Genomic DNA, 15656 nt, shown 5'->3' on the forward strand with positions numbered 1-15656 from the left:
TGCTCCCAAATCATAAGTTTCTAAAGGGCAGGAGTGGGGTCTTTCTGCTTCTGCCTCTGATACCCTAATGCTTGTTACTGGGCTTTCCAACCTGCGGCTCCCAATCAGAAGAAGGAACTATTCTGTTCTTTTGGTGCTGATCATACAAAGCACTTTCAATTCCCTGATGTCATTTATCATTCATGTATGCATTCATTCCTCAAATATTTACTGAGCTTTTGCTGAGTGCAAGTCACTTCCCACATGCTAGCCCTGAGTGACAGGGGACAGCAGGGAGTATTCCCCGCTTTGGGAGACTGTGATGATGATGATGCTAATAGCACCACTAATACCAACATTTACTGCATGCTCACTGGATACCAGGCACTGCTCTCAGCCTTTCTGTGTTTTAACTTCTTTAATTCTCACCACAAACGACATGCAATTATTATCCCCACTGACCACTAAGGCTCAGAGAGGTTAAGTCCTGGAGCAGGTAGGCAGCAGAGTCAAGGTCAGACCCAGCCGGTCATCTTGACCATGGATTTGCACCACCTGTTGGTTAAGACAGAGAAAAACCAAGGACAAGAGAGGTTTAGCGATTAGACCTGCAATTGAGTTGAACTGTGGTCATTTGAGTCACCTTGTGAATCTTTCATTAGGTGACAAGAAACTATAAATGATAATGTAATCTGTTCTCCCTGAGAGTGTAAACTCCTGCCCCTGCCAAGCTTTCTGGGTATCATTTCTGGGCTGTCAGTTATAAGGAGAATTCCTGAAAGACGGAAGTAGAGACTGCCCCCCTCCCTGTCCTGGTGCTGATGGTACCAACAGCTGACAAGTCCAGGGAGCTATTCTAGCTGGGAAGTAATGGAGTCTTGGCACCTTCCAAGCACAGGACCTTGGAGCTTTATACCGTCAAGTCAATGCACTGCTCTCTTGTTACCCTCTCTGGAGTCAAAGGTCCTTGGAGCCCCTGCAGAAGAAAATCTGCATAATCTTAATTAACAAAGAGATGTTAAAAAACTTCCCAGGCTTCCGCAGATTTATAGGGAGGGTAAAATTAAACACCACCACTAAAACCCGCTATCAGGGAATCTCGTTAGCACTAATGTTCATTTATAGTTTGACTTCCCCACATTTAATTCTTTTTTGGTGGGAGAGAGGGACTGACAATTTAAGACCCAGAAAGATGGTTTTATGACTGGTGCAGCTATAAATCAAACTTATAAAGTTCATAAAAATTGTTAAAATAAAAAATGGTTTAATAGGAATGTTTTATGGCCCATAACATTATTATAGCTGTTTTATTCCCTCTGCGTTAGGGGTTTAATTGGATCGCCACGATTCTGGGGATTCTCTGTTTTTATTGGATGGAGGGTAATCTTAAATCAAAATGGCCCCAAATGTCTTCAATATGGCTCCTCATTTATCAGCCCTCTCCCTGCAGGCTAGGTGCTGAGCTGGGGCGCCCTCATAGAGGATGGGACAAGACACCATCTTTCTCCATCAGTCCCCAAGAGTGGCTGCCCTTTTGGTAAAACTATTTGAAGTGATCCAGGCATTATAGGACCCAGGCCAGACAGAAAGCAGAGCCAAAAGGGAAAATGGGCTCCAGACCAGTGTGACTCGAAATAAAATTCCAAGTTAGAATATATAATGAGAAGAACATGTGCTCTGGAGCCTGACAGACCTGGCTACAAATATTGGTTCTACCATGTATGAATTATGTGACCTTTAAGAGGTTGCTTAGCCTCCCTATGATTCCATTTTTTTTTTTTTTTCATCTGTAAAATGGGAATACTTGTGTGTAGCTCACCAAGTGGATGGGAGACTGGGTCTAGCCCAGTGCTGTCCAGTAGAAATATAATGCAAGCCACATGTGCAAGCCACATGTGTAATTTAAACTTTTTGTATTAGTCACATTAAAAGGTAAAAAAAGATCAATTAACGTTACATATTTTATTTAATCTAACTGGTCTAAAATCATTATCATTTCAATATGTAATCAATTTAAAAATTATCAATAAGATAGTTAATATTTGTATTCATACTGTCACTGAAATCCAGCATGTAATGTATATTTATAGCACATCTCAATTTAGACACAGCTCATCTTAGTTAGGATTAACCACATTTCAAATGCTCAATCAACATACATGGCAAGTAGCCATTATATTGGGTTATGCAGCTCTAACCCAATAAAAGCTCAAAGAACAGCAGTAATGGTTGTTTCTAGTATTCCTGTACTCCTTGCTCTCTACCCCACAGCTATCTTATAACCCTCTAGAAATACTTGACTCCAACTTCCCAAGACACCTACATTCACCATACTCTACCTTTTTACCCTTTTCAGGTGTCAGACAGGTCAGTGGTGGCTCTGGTCCCCAAACAGACCTCCTCCTACAACATCCCTGCCTCTGCCAGCATCTCCCGGACATCCATCAGCAGATATGGTGAGAACCAGGAGGGCAGACTGGGCAGCTCAGAGCAGAGCCTTCTGTGACCTAGCAGGGCCCACTCGCTACCCCTTCTAACAGCAGGCAGCCCTTACTGCTGCTGGCCCAATCACAGGCTCCTGCCAGTTGGTTTCTGTCCTCCCCAGTCCAGGCAGCCTGCACCCTCAGACCTGTGGGAGCAGGTGGCATCATGTGCCCTTTCTTTGATATCCCTGCCTGGTGGAGGAGTCAGAGTGGCCTAGAACCAGGAAGACACCTGGCTGGGGGTTCATATATCCCAGGTTGCCTGGGCCAGTCCAGTTTATGCCTGTCGTCCTGGCTGAATTATTAAGAGTGCCCCTCCCTTTACTCTTAAAAGTGTCCCAGTTTGATCAATAAATTAGTCAGAGGAGTACTGGGGCCCCCAGACCCTCTGGGCAATGAGGTTATGGCACCTCCTTGTCCCTTATTTTATTTGCTCTGGTTTCATGTATGCACTAAGGCCCTGGGCTTCCCAACCAAAAGGCACCGCAGGACTGAACCCAGCAGCACCAAAAAGGGCTCAGGAAATTCCATACCCCAGACCCCATGCAAGAAGAGACCCTTAACTCCCAAGAGAAGAATTACAACTTGTAGCTCTTTAGTATCCAGATTTCTATTAAAGCACTGACGAAAATATCCTATTGACGTTTTACCTATTAATTATTCATTGCTGGGAGTGTCTGAGTAGAGGTGACTCCCATATTCCCGAGGGTCTCTCTAATTCACAAAATTCATAAATCCTCTTCTAAAAAAGCCTTCAGGCTCTTCTGTCCTCATGCCGACCAAGGATCCCTAAAATAACCTACCATATATGAGGTCCCCGCAGCCCCTTTTCAGCTGAAATGAGTTTATTCTGAGTGGATGCAGCAGGCGGGCAGGGATTCTGGGAGGATTCTACAAGCAAGGACGGTGACTCAGTTACTCACAGCCCTCCACCACCCCCTTCTCCTCAGACTCCTCCTTCAGGTACACAGGCAGCCCCGACAGCCTGCGGTCCCGGGCCCCGATGATCACCCCAGACCTGGAAAGTGGGGTCAAGGTGTGGCATCTGGTGAAGAACCATGACCACGGTGACCAGAAGGAGGGTGACCGGGGCAGCAAGATGGTGTCCGAGATCTACCTGACCCGGCTACTGGCCACCAAGGTAACTCCCGCTCTGCCCAGACCAGAGAGCGCTTGTTAGAAGAGCACGTCCCTCCACTCCACAACACAGAAAGGAAGTCTAGAGTGTGTCCTTCAAGAGGACCCAGTCAGACAGTCCAGGTACAGCCGGACATGGTGGCTCACACCTATAATCCCAGCGCTTTGGGAGGCCAAGGCAGAAGGATGACTTGAGCCCAAGAGTATGGGACCAGCCTGGGCAACATATCAAGACCCAATCTCCACTAACAAAAAAAAAAAGAGAGATAGTCCAGTTCCCCGGGCAGGGCTTCCAAACAATCAGGCCACTGCTGTTCTCTGCCCTTTGGCAAAAATAGTAAACATATCTTTGCTTTCTGCATACTTCTTGAGACTACTGTTTCGCTTCAGAGGAGTAGCTCTCTCCCTCTGGACCCCTTAAGCTCTAGGAAGGCACTGGGGTTTCTTGCTGATATTAGTTGGATAGATATGCTGGCCTCCATTATCATTGCCCTTTCTATCCCCTTTCTGGCCACAATAGGAGGGAAAGCACAGAGGCCTGGCCCTGCCAGTAATCCAAGGGGAGGCTTCCCCTTCCCATCCCATCCCACCCCAGCTACCCCCAAATGTTGATGCAAGCGAGGCTACATCTTCTAGCCTTCCTAGCAGATAACAAAATAAGCCTGTAAGTATGACAATCAAAGAGCCCATATTTTCCAGGCAGGGCTAAATTTCAAATACTCTCCCCCATGGACCCTCCAACAATGGCACTGAAGTTTTAATACAGTGGCATCCAACTTACAGCTCTCAGACTTGCTCCCAGAGTGGCCCAGAAATATTCCACCAGACCCCGTGTCTCCATTTTAGCTTTGCCTGATATGCTCAGCATAACAATAAGAGACCAACAAAGAGATAACAGAAAAGGCTAGAGGTTTCTACTGACTCTCAGAGGTGTGCCATGAGCCTGTAAAGTCTGGGAGCCAGGCCAAGTCTTATTCCTGTTCCAGAAACTCTCCAAAACCCTGTGGATCAGCACTCTGCCTGGGGGTGTTCTTGAGTCTAGACCCTTCACCCGCATTCCACACTCCAGATACCACTTGTCCCAGGCCACCAATATCCTAAGCCTTTTCATACCTTTCTATCAGACTCTCCCGGTCCTGCTGTGCTCCTGCCAGGAGGCACCTGGTCCTCCAGCTTGTTCCTTGGGCACCCTTTCCAGACTGGCTTACAGCCTGTGTCCCCTCATTCACCCATGGGAAGCCCGGACTCAGGGCACTTCCTGTCTTCCTATCAAAGACCCCGATCCTACACCCTGTGTGGAATGTGGAATGTGGAATGTGGCTGCAGGTTGGAGGAGAGATTCTTCCCTAGGATCCACAGCCCACCCAGTTTCTCCCACTTCCCCAGCTACCCAACAGTGCCCTTCCGCCTCACCACCCCACCCCACAACACTGCCTGCACAGCCTCGTGTCCCAAATTTCCAAGGCAGGATGGATCCAAGGCACCATCTGGTATGCCTGTCTGTTCCTGCCATCACCCCCACTCCATCTCACTCTCCCCCACCCCTCCTCCAGGGCACCCTGCAGAAGTTCGTCGACGACTTGTTTGAGACCTTGTTCAGCACTGTGCACCGGGGCAGCGCTCTCCCCCTGGCCATCAAGTACATGTTTGATTTCCTGGATGAGCAGGCAGACAGGCACAGCATTCACGACACAGATGTGCGGCACACCTGGAAAAGCAACTGGTAAACCCTAGGGGAGCTCGGCAGGAGGTGCAGCCTGGAGAGGCCTGGAGCTACGAGGGATGAGGACCAGGAGACGGGAGGGTGGGAGGGTAGCCTATTCTCGGCTGGGGCTGGGTGATCCGAAGCTCCTGGAGCAAATAGTGCACATATGCTCTGCAGAGCCCACACAGTCCCCAGCTGCCTGTGCCAAGTAGGGTCTGCCTGGCTTGAGGCCCAGCACTAGGATGCACCCTTGAGTCCCCCAAGAAGAGCCTCCTCCCCTGGCTGTGAGATCTCTGGTTCTCAGGAGAAGGGAGCTGGGGGAGCCCATGCAAAGAACTGCATTTGAAGCCTGCAGCAGAGCTTCACAGCCAGGCATTGTGGGGCATTCTGAGTGGGGCAGTTCTAAGGCACTTCCTGAGATGGGGAAGCCCTGAATTAAACTGAGACCCCTGGTGAAGTTGGTCAGCACTGGAGAGGGAGTTCACACCTGCTATAGACTTGAGCCCACTGACAGGGAGGATTTTATTGCAAACTTGATCTCTTAAGGCCAAGTGATTATCCTGGCGCCATAGCTTTCAGGAAGCAGCAGGCAGAATGCCCTGCAGGCATGACTCTGTCCCCTAAAGTCACCTCTGCAACCAGACCAGCAGTGGGAGAAGCCCTCAGGCCCCTGGTAGGAGACTTTATCCTCCTGGGTTTTGAACCTGGACCACAGACCAAGCTAAGGACTGGCTTTCAGGTCAGACAGGACCCGGCCAAGAGCTGGCATCAAAAGGCTTCCTTTGGGAAAGAGCACGGAGAGGGGAGAGGGGAGGTCCAGGCATTTGGGTTGGGCAGGCAGCCCATGCAGCTGTCTGGAGTCAGCGGTCTCCTCAGAAAACAGAGCCGACACAGATGGGCCCAGGCTGTTATTTGGGAATCAAAAGTCCTAGCAACCAACAAAACACTTTGGAAAAAGCCAACCCCAGCCCCATCTTTTCCTTCCTCCTCCCGGGTCTTGTGGTCACTGAGCCTTCCTCAATCTGCAGCTTTGATCACAGTGGAGTGAAATGGATAGGCTGGGGTGGCCCTAGGGTTAAAAGCCCACAGTCCACTTTGCCAGGACAGGCCTTCCAGATCTGCATTCCCTGGACAGCACATGCCTGTACCCTTTGCTTTGGAGCATCCCCAGCCCAGTGCTGGGAGAGGGCAATTCAGGGGAAATCAAGAGAAAGTCCAGGGTTATCCCCAACCCTGTACCTTCGGTGTGCTGGCCAGACCCAAGTAATAGAAATGCACTACCCTGGCATTGTGGTGTGGAGAGAGTTTCCTTATCCAGACCTCAATAGCAAATGTCCAGGGAAGGATTACCAGAAACTACCCAAGGCTGCCAGAAGAAGGGGAGGGCAGAAGAGATGAGTCAGCTCTCAGCTGCAGCAACTCCTCCCGGGCTAAAGGAAAGTGAGGGATCCTGTTGTGTTTTGGAGGATAGGCAGAAATCATCATGGAAGGGCCCGAGTCTGGGTAATGCAGATCTTTCCCAAGACCTGGCACTACTGAGACATTTGGGAAAGTTTGGGGCCCATGAGAGTCAAGAGAAGATGAAGAAGGGGAAAGAAGAAGCTGAGGAGCTGGGAACATCATCTCAGGCTGGAGGACAAGCCTGCGACAGGGCCTGTTCCACAGAGGAGTCAAAAGAGTTAAAACCCAGGAGGCAGCTGGAAAAGAAGGCAAAGCTGGAAAAGGAAGTAAAAACAGCAGCTGTTCTGATTTTGAAGGAGAGTAAACGGGCTTATCTGCTTTATGGCCTAAGGAGCAGAGAAAACTCATTCTCCTCTGGTTATAAATTCCCAAGTTGCAGAAGGAAGTCTCCTAACTACTGATCGGTTCCTCTTGGGGTGGGAAAATCTCTGAGCTATAGCGAGTCATTCCCAGGATGCCAACAATGGCCTCCACTTCTCCCTCTGCCCCTGCCCAGATACAAGAATGCCCTGGGGAGAGTCATGAAAGAACTTCCCCCAGGGGAGCCCATTCCTCAGCCCAGCCAGGCCAGGCCAGCCCTGGGAAGTAGCTTGGGCAGCCGGGCTGGGCGGGGAGCGCAGGTGGCGCCCTTTGTGCCCGCTCTGAAGCTGAGCCTGGGGCTGCTGGCTGCCTTCTTCCGGACAATGGCCACGGGCACTGTGAAGGGACTCTAGGAGCCTGGTGGCTTTGTCTGAGGCCCTGAGAAAATGTGCTGTCCTCTGTACTTGGGCTTGCCTAGGGGCACAGAGGCCTTTAGAAAAGTCTCCCAGGAGGGAACAGAACACACCCAGCCCCAGCCCTCGGATGTTAGAGATCAGGGTCAGTGTCCCCCTTAGGACACAAGGTGCCTCTCCCTCCATTTCTCCCAGGTCAGTAACAGCTTAGGCTAAATTCACCCTGGCTGGACCCATTTTCTTCCATTTTACTCCTTTGCCCCTTCAGGTGGACGATTTGAACTTTGTGGGGGAAGAATATCAGTGGGCAGCAGAAGGGGCATGGCCCGCATGCATTCTCAAGTCTGCTCTGCCTTTCCCCACAGCCTCCCTCTGCGCTTCTGGGTGAATGTGATTAAGAACCCCCAGTTCGTGTTTGACATCCACAAGGGCAGCATCACGGACGCCTGCCTCTCTGTGGTGGCCCAGACCTTCATGGACTCTTGTTCAACGTCAGAGCACCGGCTGGGCAAGGACTCCCCCTCCAACAAGCTGCTCTATGCCAAGGACATCCCCAGCTATAAGAGCTGGGTAGAGAGGTCAGTAGCACCCTCAGGACAGGCCCATGCCCCTATCTCCCTGCCCATTCCCCCCCTCTATAGACATCACTGACCGAGGACTCAGACGACAGTGTCTGTCACCTCTTCAGGACCTCCCGCTCCCCTCCCTGCCCATACCCCCTGCTTCGGGAGGAAGGGTGGCTTTGTGCCCGTGGAAGTCAGATGATTATCATCCTAATTACCATTCATTGAGCATGTGCTAAGCACTCAGCGTTCTAATAAGATTTTGTGTGTATCATCTCATTAAACTGTCCAGCAGAGTTGTGGAGCCGCTATTATTATTATCCCCATTTTACTGATGAGGAAACTGAGGTACAGAGAGGCTAAATAACCTGCCCTGCGTCACACAGCTAGCAGGTACCAGAGCTGGGATTTGAGCACAAAGAGCCTGGTCAGAGTCTGGGCTTTTAACCACTCTGTTGGGTACCGCAGCCACGAGCTCTCAGCTAAATGGAATCTACTGAAGAAACCCTGGCCTTCAGCCTCAACCTCAGCTTGAAGCAAGAGGCCAGAGGAAGCCACATCAGAAGAGAAATAGGAGGCAGGAGCAACTGGGGACATCAGTGCCCTCGAAGGACCTGGGCCCAGGGTAGCTATAGGTAAATATTTGCTGAGGCCTCCATCAAGGTGCCTGTCCTGTCTCTGGCAGATACTACGCAGACATTGCCAAGCTCCCAGCCATCAGTGACCAGGACATGAATGCCTACCTCGCCGAGCAGTCCCGCCTGCATGCCGTGGAGTTCAACATGCTGAGTGCCCTCAATGAGATCTACTCCTACGTCAGCAAGTATAGTGAGGAGGTGAGACAGGGCCCCAGCGGGGACAGAAACCAACAGGCAAGGAGCAGGAAGCCTAACTCAGTCCTTAAATAATAATAGATGGCAATTTAGAAAAACATTCCGGGAGTCAGAAGCCCATGAGCTCAAAAATTATCATTCCTTTATGAGGCAACTCAACTCCTGCTTCACTGAAGGCTTTATACGCTTCATTGTCTTTCACTCATTGTTAACACAATAAATAACACTTTTAATCATTTGTTTTTCAGTTCAAAGTATTGTATAATTAATTTCATTCTCTCTTAATGAATCAAACTATTCTTTGCACTCGGGCGGATCCTGTCAGTTACATTTTGGATAGACAGGTGGACCCTAATATGAATACAAGTTGAATAGGACGGCTTTGGAAAATTCACAAAGCTTCTATAGCATTGAACCTGAAAGTAGTAGTAGTAGTAGCAGCAATAATTAACACTTGCATAGCACTTCCTATGCCAGATAATGTTTTAAACACCATGCATACATACATACATATAGGTGTGTGTACATGTATTCATTCAGTTAATCATTTAAATTATTTAAGGTTACGTGCATGAAGGCAGAATGGAAAGGTAGACAGGGTGAAGAGGGAGGACTCTGGAAAACGGGGTCTTCTATTCTGAGTCCTGAAGTCTTCCTGCCTTTGTTTTTGCTCCTCAGCTCATCGGGGCCCTAGAGCAGGATGAGCAGGCGCGGCGGCAGCGGCTGGCTTATAAGGTGGAGCAGCTCATTAATGCCATGTCCATTGAGAGCTGAGAGGAGGAACCTCGCATTCCTGGGAAGAGGGACCTGTCCAAGCTGTCACACTGGGAGTCTCAGATGGAAGGACAAGTAATGGGGATCAGGCCCCAGAGCTTGCTGTCCCCTGAGACCCCATCCTGGGGAGAGGGGAAGGCCCCTCTCCCTATGCCAGCCAAGTTTCGTCATAGCCAGTTCCAGCCGGGAGAGACTGGGTGTCAACCATCCACAGTGAGAACACCAGAGAACCTGGGGCCAGGAGAAGGTGGTTCTTCAAGCCGAGAGGCACGAGCTGGGGACAGTTCTGCCTCTGTGACTGCTGCTTTGCATGAAAACTCATTTGATGTATATTGGGGAAATAATAAGAACTTTATTTAATTTTTTTTAAGAAAAGGGAAAAAAACAGAAATAAAACAAAAGCCGCCCTGTTGATCCCGTCCAACTTTTGTTTAATTCTGATTTCTGTCTCCCTTCCTTCTTTTCCCCCATTCCTCCTTCTTTATATAATGCCTATTTCCAAATGCCAGAAAAAGCAAAGAGATGCTGAGAGACATTGGAGAGAAAGTGACTGTCTCCTTTTCCTTGAAATTAAACAAACAAAAAAAAAAAGTGAAGAGGAGGAGAAGAAGAATGAGCACAAGTATGCACCAAACACTTCACAAAAACGGAGGCCAGTAAAACCTGAAATTATACCGGCAGCCAGAAGAGCATGGGACTTCCAGAACTTCGCAAAAATTGCAAAGCCATCAAGAGCTCACCCTGGCTGACTGGAAACTGAGCTTTACCTACCACATACCTGCATATTCTCATCTTTTGAGAGGAGATGCGTACCTAGATAGTACCAATGCTTTTTGCTACTGTTTTTTGTTTTGTTTTATTTAATCTTAAACCTCAACAAATGAGGAGCTGGTCTTTGATATGTTTCCTTTCAATTTCCCTAAAGTTACTATGAGAAGTGGGGTGAAGTGGGCCTCTCCCAGACCAGACACCTGGCTTCCCTGTGAAGGTTGGGCAGCCCTGCCACATATCAATCCCTGTCATAAACCAGACACCCTTGGGAAATGGCCTGGAGGTGTGTGGGCCAGGCCTCCATGAGGTTCCATTTGGAAGTTGATTTGGGGACATGGGTGTTTGACTTTGGAGTTCACTCCCATCATCCAGTAGTTCCTGGTAATTAAAAAGAAAACAAAAATCAAACACTGTTTACAGCAAGCAATACTTGAAGAGCATAGGTTACAGAAGCTGCAGTATTTATTACTATGCTTTCTTTCTTTCATTCTCTTGTGCCTGGAGAGGGGAGACAACCCTTCGCTCATATATGGAAGCTCCTGACCATCTGGGCCTACAGCACTTCCTCAGTAGAAATGACTGTGGCATGCCCACGTTACTACCTTCTGCCTCTCATGGACTTGTGGGTGTGAAGGACAAGTGGATGACTTCTCACTGGACTTTCCTTCTCTGTCTCTTCTGATGACGCCTAAAACTATGGATGACCAATTCTCCTGAGTGTAGTTTCCAAACAAAGAGACCAAAGCTCCATGCCCAGGTCCAGAGGCCCCATAGAAGCCGGCGGGAGTCATCGAGAGGAAAGGAGCTCTGTTGGTGTCAGGACCTTGGTGGCCAGGATAGCCATCAGAGTGTCCAGGCCTCCCACATTAGCTTGGATCCGAGCAGCCAGCTCCAACTTCTCTGCAAGCAGCATTGGCGTCAGGGGGTAGGAAGACAAGGGAAGCAAAGGGGTGGGACTGGGGAAGATAAAGAGGAACAATCTGCCCTTCCTCACTTTTCAAAGGGTCGAGAATCCTAGGCTATGATGCTGGGAAGCTAGACCAGCTCCTCCAAGAGAGACTGGACCAGGGTCATTTCCTCTGCTATTAACTCTGGGCTCCAGCTTCTCTGTGCCCTGCTTTACCTCCAAGTGGTTCCAATTTCCAAAGGCCCTGCTGACCACATGTGATTCCCAGGAGAGGGCTGGGGGAGGGAAGCGTAGAGGGCTGGCTTCCATCCTTGGCGTGTAGCTTTGGATCGCTGTCTAACCACACAGCAGACGTTGCCTGGTCCCCCCAGCTCTAGTTTCTTGCCTGAATGCAGCTGACAAATGGGAAGAGAAAAGCATTCAGCAAAATACTCAGGAAACTTGCTGTTTTCATTATAATTCACAACCAGCCATGCCAAGGCCACTTTCTTTTGAAAATCCACTTCTGTTAAAGTTTCTCGGGCCCTATTAATAACCTGAAGGAAATACTAATGACTGGCCTTCCGCACTAAGCCAAAGTGTTTGCTTTTCATAGCACCCAAAGCTTATCAGCGCAGAGCCCGTAATTTATGGAGATAAAAGGAAAGGAGATACAGGCAAAAAGAGTGTGAGCAGGAGACTTTATGCTACCCACCCATCCAGCCCACCTATCTAACTTCTGAGCTCTGTTTGGGTGAAGATTTTCTGGCCACACAGCTGCTCAGACTGGCATCTAGGCTTTGCTCCACCAAGAAGCTAAAGGTAGTTGGACATCTCAGCAGCATCTCTACCAACCCTTAACTCAATGCATCTACCTGGCATCTCCCAGCAGTTACTTTTGGAGATAATTCACTGCCCCTGGGGCGTTTCCTTGAAGGTTTGTGAGAGCGTGGAGAATGATGGGGCAATGGCCAATTGGAGGGTGGAGAGGAAAGAGCCAGAGCTGGCTATGAGTGGTTTGGCCACATTTCTCAGGATTCCACGGGAGAGTTGGGGAACTTGGGCTGACAAAGGAAGTGGCCTGGGGCATCCTTTAGGAAGGAATTAAGAAAAGGGAAAAAGGTGGACTCAAGCCATGCCATGAGGGTGAAAGGTTGTAAGGCCCTGCCCCCTTTCCAGCTGGCCACTTGTTCCTCCTCCACACCTCTTGGCTTTGGGCCACCAAGAACCAATGAAGTTCACACCCTTTGGAATGAGAAAAAGAGGGAGTTGGTTGGCCTCTCTTCTCCCTGTTATCCAATTTGAGGATATTTTGACCTTGGGTAAGGATGAAGTATTGAAGCCACAGCTCCTCTCTACAAGAAGCCATTCATCTTGGAGGAGGCAGAGACAGAAGTCTCTCTCCAAAGTCTATCAGTTTTGCTTCATTTCATTGATCTGCACAAGAGACAATGCTCTGGAAAAGAAAGATGACCCCAGAAGGGTGCTTGGCAAGACAGAGGATGCTAATGGGTAATGGAGAGCACTCCCTCCAGCTGGCGCTTGCTGCTGCCTCCCGTCCTCTGCATGGGGTCAGGTGCTTCTGTGCTTGCCGTCCTACCTCTCTCCACAGCACGGCTCTCAAAACCATTTTGATCCCCCATTGGCAGAGAGTTCCCCTCTTTACAGAGTTAAGTCATTAAAAGCACGACTCAGCTGTTAATCTCATTGGAGGAGGGAACTGTTTCCTGAATTCATTCATCCGGGAACCTTCTTGAATAGCCACTGTCTGCCAGCCACTGCTCTAGAGATGGGAAAACAGCACAGAACAAAACCAAGGTCTTTCTTCCAGCGAATTTATATCCTTCAGGAAGCTGGTTCCTGCCACCAACTTAGCAGGCAACAGTTCTCCTCCCCTAGTGGCACAGGGTACCAGTTTTATAGGAAACGGGCTCCAGCAAAGGAAGAGAGTAGTCCAACCCAGCTGCCTTACCTTATTCTGGGGCCACTCCCCCAGCGACGAGAGCTGCTCTTGTTTCTACTGCCGCTATCTCTTCTGGCAGCACATCACCTGCTGCTTGAGCTCCTGACCTTCCTTCAATTCCACCAAATGAGGACAGGAAATAGTCAAGACCCCTGGCCCTGCTGAGCGTGAAACAGAATCAGTGGATGGGTGTGCTGGACGAAAAATGACCTGGGTAGAACAAATAGGGAGCATTTGAAAGCCTCGGGCTGATAAATCTCCAGGTGCATCCCGGTTGCCACACCTGCCCCCATTAACCTGCTGCTGGTAAATACTGAGCCAGCAGCTGCTCCAGGAGAGGCTGTTTTTTTCTCAGCCACACTGTGTCTTGCATGAGACTCCTGGGGCCTGGGCACAGACAGAAAAGAATTGAGACTCAGGAGGCTTGGTGGGTGAGAAAATGAAAAGTGGCTTCATAGACACAGGGCTGTGGGAGCAGATCCCACGGGGAACTTGGGAGATGAACTTCAGGGCCTTCCGATGCCTTGTCTCAGGAATATGCTTTGAGAAAAATGGTAGCATCCTTTCCATAACTCAGTCTTTCTTCCCTAGTTTCCCTGAAGTGTGACATTTTAGTATCTGGAGCTCAGTGATCCCCATCAATGAGGGATAAGGTTTCACTCTTGGTATTTTCTAACTAGTACCAAGGAAAGTCCTGAGACATGATCACGGCCACTGCTCGGCAGACAGGGCCTCCGCCCAATATGCAAACTGGAGATTCCTCAGCCTCTCGTGGACACCCACATCTCGTTCTTCTCAGCGCAGAAAAGCTCTCCCTTCAGCCTGAGCTGTCTTCTTTCTGCTGCAGTGCAGCCTGCTCCCTCCTGCCCTGGCCACAAGGAAGGTGGGAAACATCTTCTGCATTTCAAAGTCCTCACTTTGACTTATTTGGCCTTCATCTTGGCGTGGAAGGTATGGCAGGCAGAATGGAAATGGTCCCCCCAAACAGAACAGATGTTCTTGCGTGTGTAACGGAAGAAGGGACAAGCTCTCTGTCACATGAGACTAGGGGCCAGAACCCACCTGCCTTTCCCCACAACTTTTCCTGCTCAAACCCACTCCTCTTGACACACTGGAATCTGTATTATATATATTTTTAAGAAAATACGATGATGGTTGTCTGGTTTTGTTGTTTTTACAGGTGTTGTGGAATAAAAACTGTAAGAAAATTAAGTATTTAAAATGTTCCAATAAAGTGGGGTTTTTTTGTTATTCTAATATATTACTGTGTACCTATTGTAAATACGAAACACTCCTATTTTGCAAGCTGAGGACACAATTTGTACTGTTGTTATATATAAATAAAGTTTACTGAATTAAAAATCCTTAAATCTTTAAATAAACCTGATTGTTCAGCAGCATATATGCAGAAGAACATTTTACGGGCATATTTAAGAAGGGTACTCATGGAAAGATGAGCTAAGTTGTTTTGAGGGAGTTTTAGAATTCTCTCTGGAGCCAGAGCTTATTAATGTACCAGTCATCATCATCAACATAACACACACACACACACACACACACACACACACACACACACACACAGAGAGAGAGAGAGAGGATGCCCTGGCTTATACCAGTGGGTGAACACTGCCCCCTAGTCCCAAGACCTCAGAATACAGCTTTCCTCCAACTGGAGGCAGCAAGTGCACTCCATGAGACAGGACCCCTTACCAGAAGTGAAGGGAAGTTTCAGAAGAATGAGATCGTCCTCTGCCTCCATGCTTAATACATGTTCTTCATGTGTATGTACACTCATGTGTACAAAGTGCACTCATGTGTTTGTACATAACACGTATTAAGCACGGCCTGGCACTGTGGTAAGTGCTGGGGGATAACATAATACATGAGAAAGACGTGATCCTTGTCCTCATCAACCTTTTAGTGTAGTGAAAATCATAAGCATTCTTAAAAAGGAATGTTTCACCATGCATTGAGAAGGGGTGTTTTGGTGGTGGTGTTTTTTTTTGTTTTTTTTTGTTTTTTTTTTTGTTTTTTTTTGTCATTTTCAGTTAAAGGATTAAAGGTAAATAAAGGAAAAGATGCCAGATAGTGTGTGCTTTTAGATCCAGTGCAGGTAAGACAAGAAGGTGGGCCCTGCCTAGGGGAGAACAGTAGCTGGACTGACAAAGTCCAGAGGCAGCATAAACATCACAATTCCGCAGTAAGGCTGAGAAGTAGGGAATTGATCTTAGGACTCCTAATCCTTAGGGTTCCCTTAACCCAAGGAGGTCATGCCTCCTCTCCTCTGTACTTTCATCTTTCTGTTTTACATGCTGGTATTCCAAAGTGTGTAGGTAACACTTCTGCTCTCTGGTAAGAGAAATAGATGAGAATGACTCAAGAATCCAT

The 15656-nt window shown here is 48.6% G+C and overlaps 2 protein-coding genes across 2 annotated transcripts in view; one reads left to right on the forward strand and one right to left on the reverse strand.

Annotated features, from left to right (window-relative positions):
- Positions 1–14650, forward strand: part of PLXNA2 (plexin A2) — a 222847-nt gene extending 208197 nt beyond the window's left edge. Inside the window, exons 27-32 of the mRNA XM_017888311.1 lie at positions 2336–2435; positions 3413–3603; positions 5153–5322; positions 7844–8056; positions 8727–8877; positions 9553–14650. Of these exons, the coding sequence (XP_017743800.1) occupies positions 2336–2435; positions 3413–3603; positions 5153–5322; positions 7844–8056; positions 8727–8877; positions 9553–9648 (921 nt within the window). The 3' untranslated portion in view covers positions 9649–14650. The remainder of the gene's footprint in view (positions 1–2335; positions 2436–3412; positions 3604–5152; positions 5323–7843; positions 8057–8726; positions 8878–9552) is intronic.
- Positions 11207–15656, reverse strand: part of LOC108539523 (uncharacterized) — a 63114-nt gene continuing 58664 nt past the window's right edge. The window contains exons 7-8 of the mRNA XM_017888281.1: positions 11543–11721; positions 11207–11375 (exon numbers count right to left, since the gene is read on the reverse strand). Coding sequence (XP_017743770.1) covers positions 11207–11375; positions 11543–11721 — 348 coding nt within the window. The remainder of the gene's footprint in view (positions 11376–11542; positions 11722–15656) is intronic.

The sequence above is a fragment of the Rhinopithecus bieti genome, unplaced genomic scaffold (genome assembly GCF_001698545.2).
Source record: "Rhinopithecus bieti isolate Rb0 unplaced genomic scaffold, ASM169854v2 scaffold_15813, whole genome shotgun sequence".
Lineage (NCBI taxonomy): Eukaryota > Metazoa > Chordata > Mammalia > Primates > Cercopithecidae > Rhinopithecus > Rhinopithecus bieti.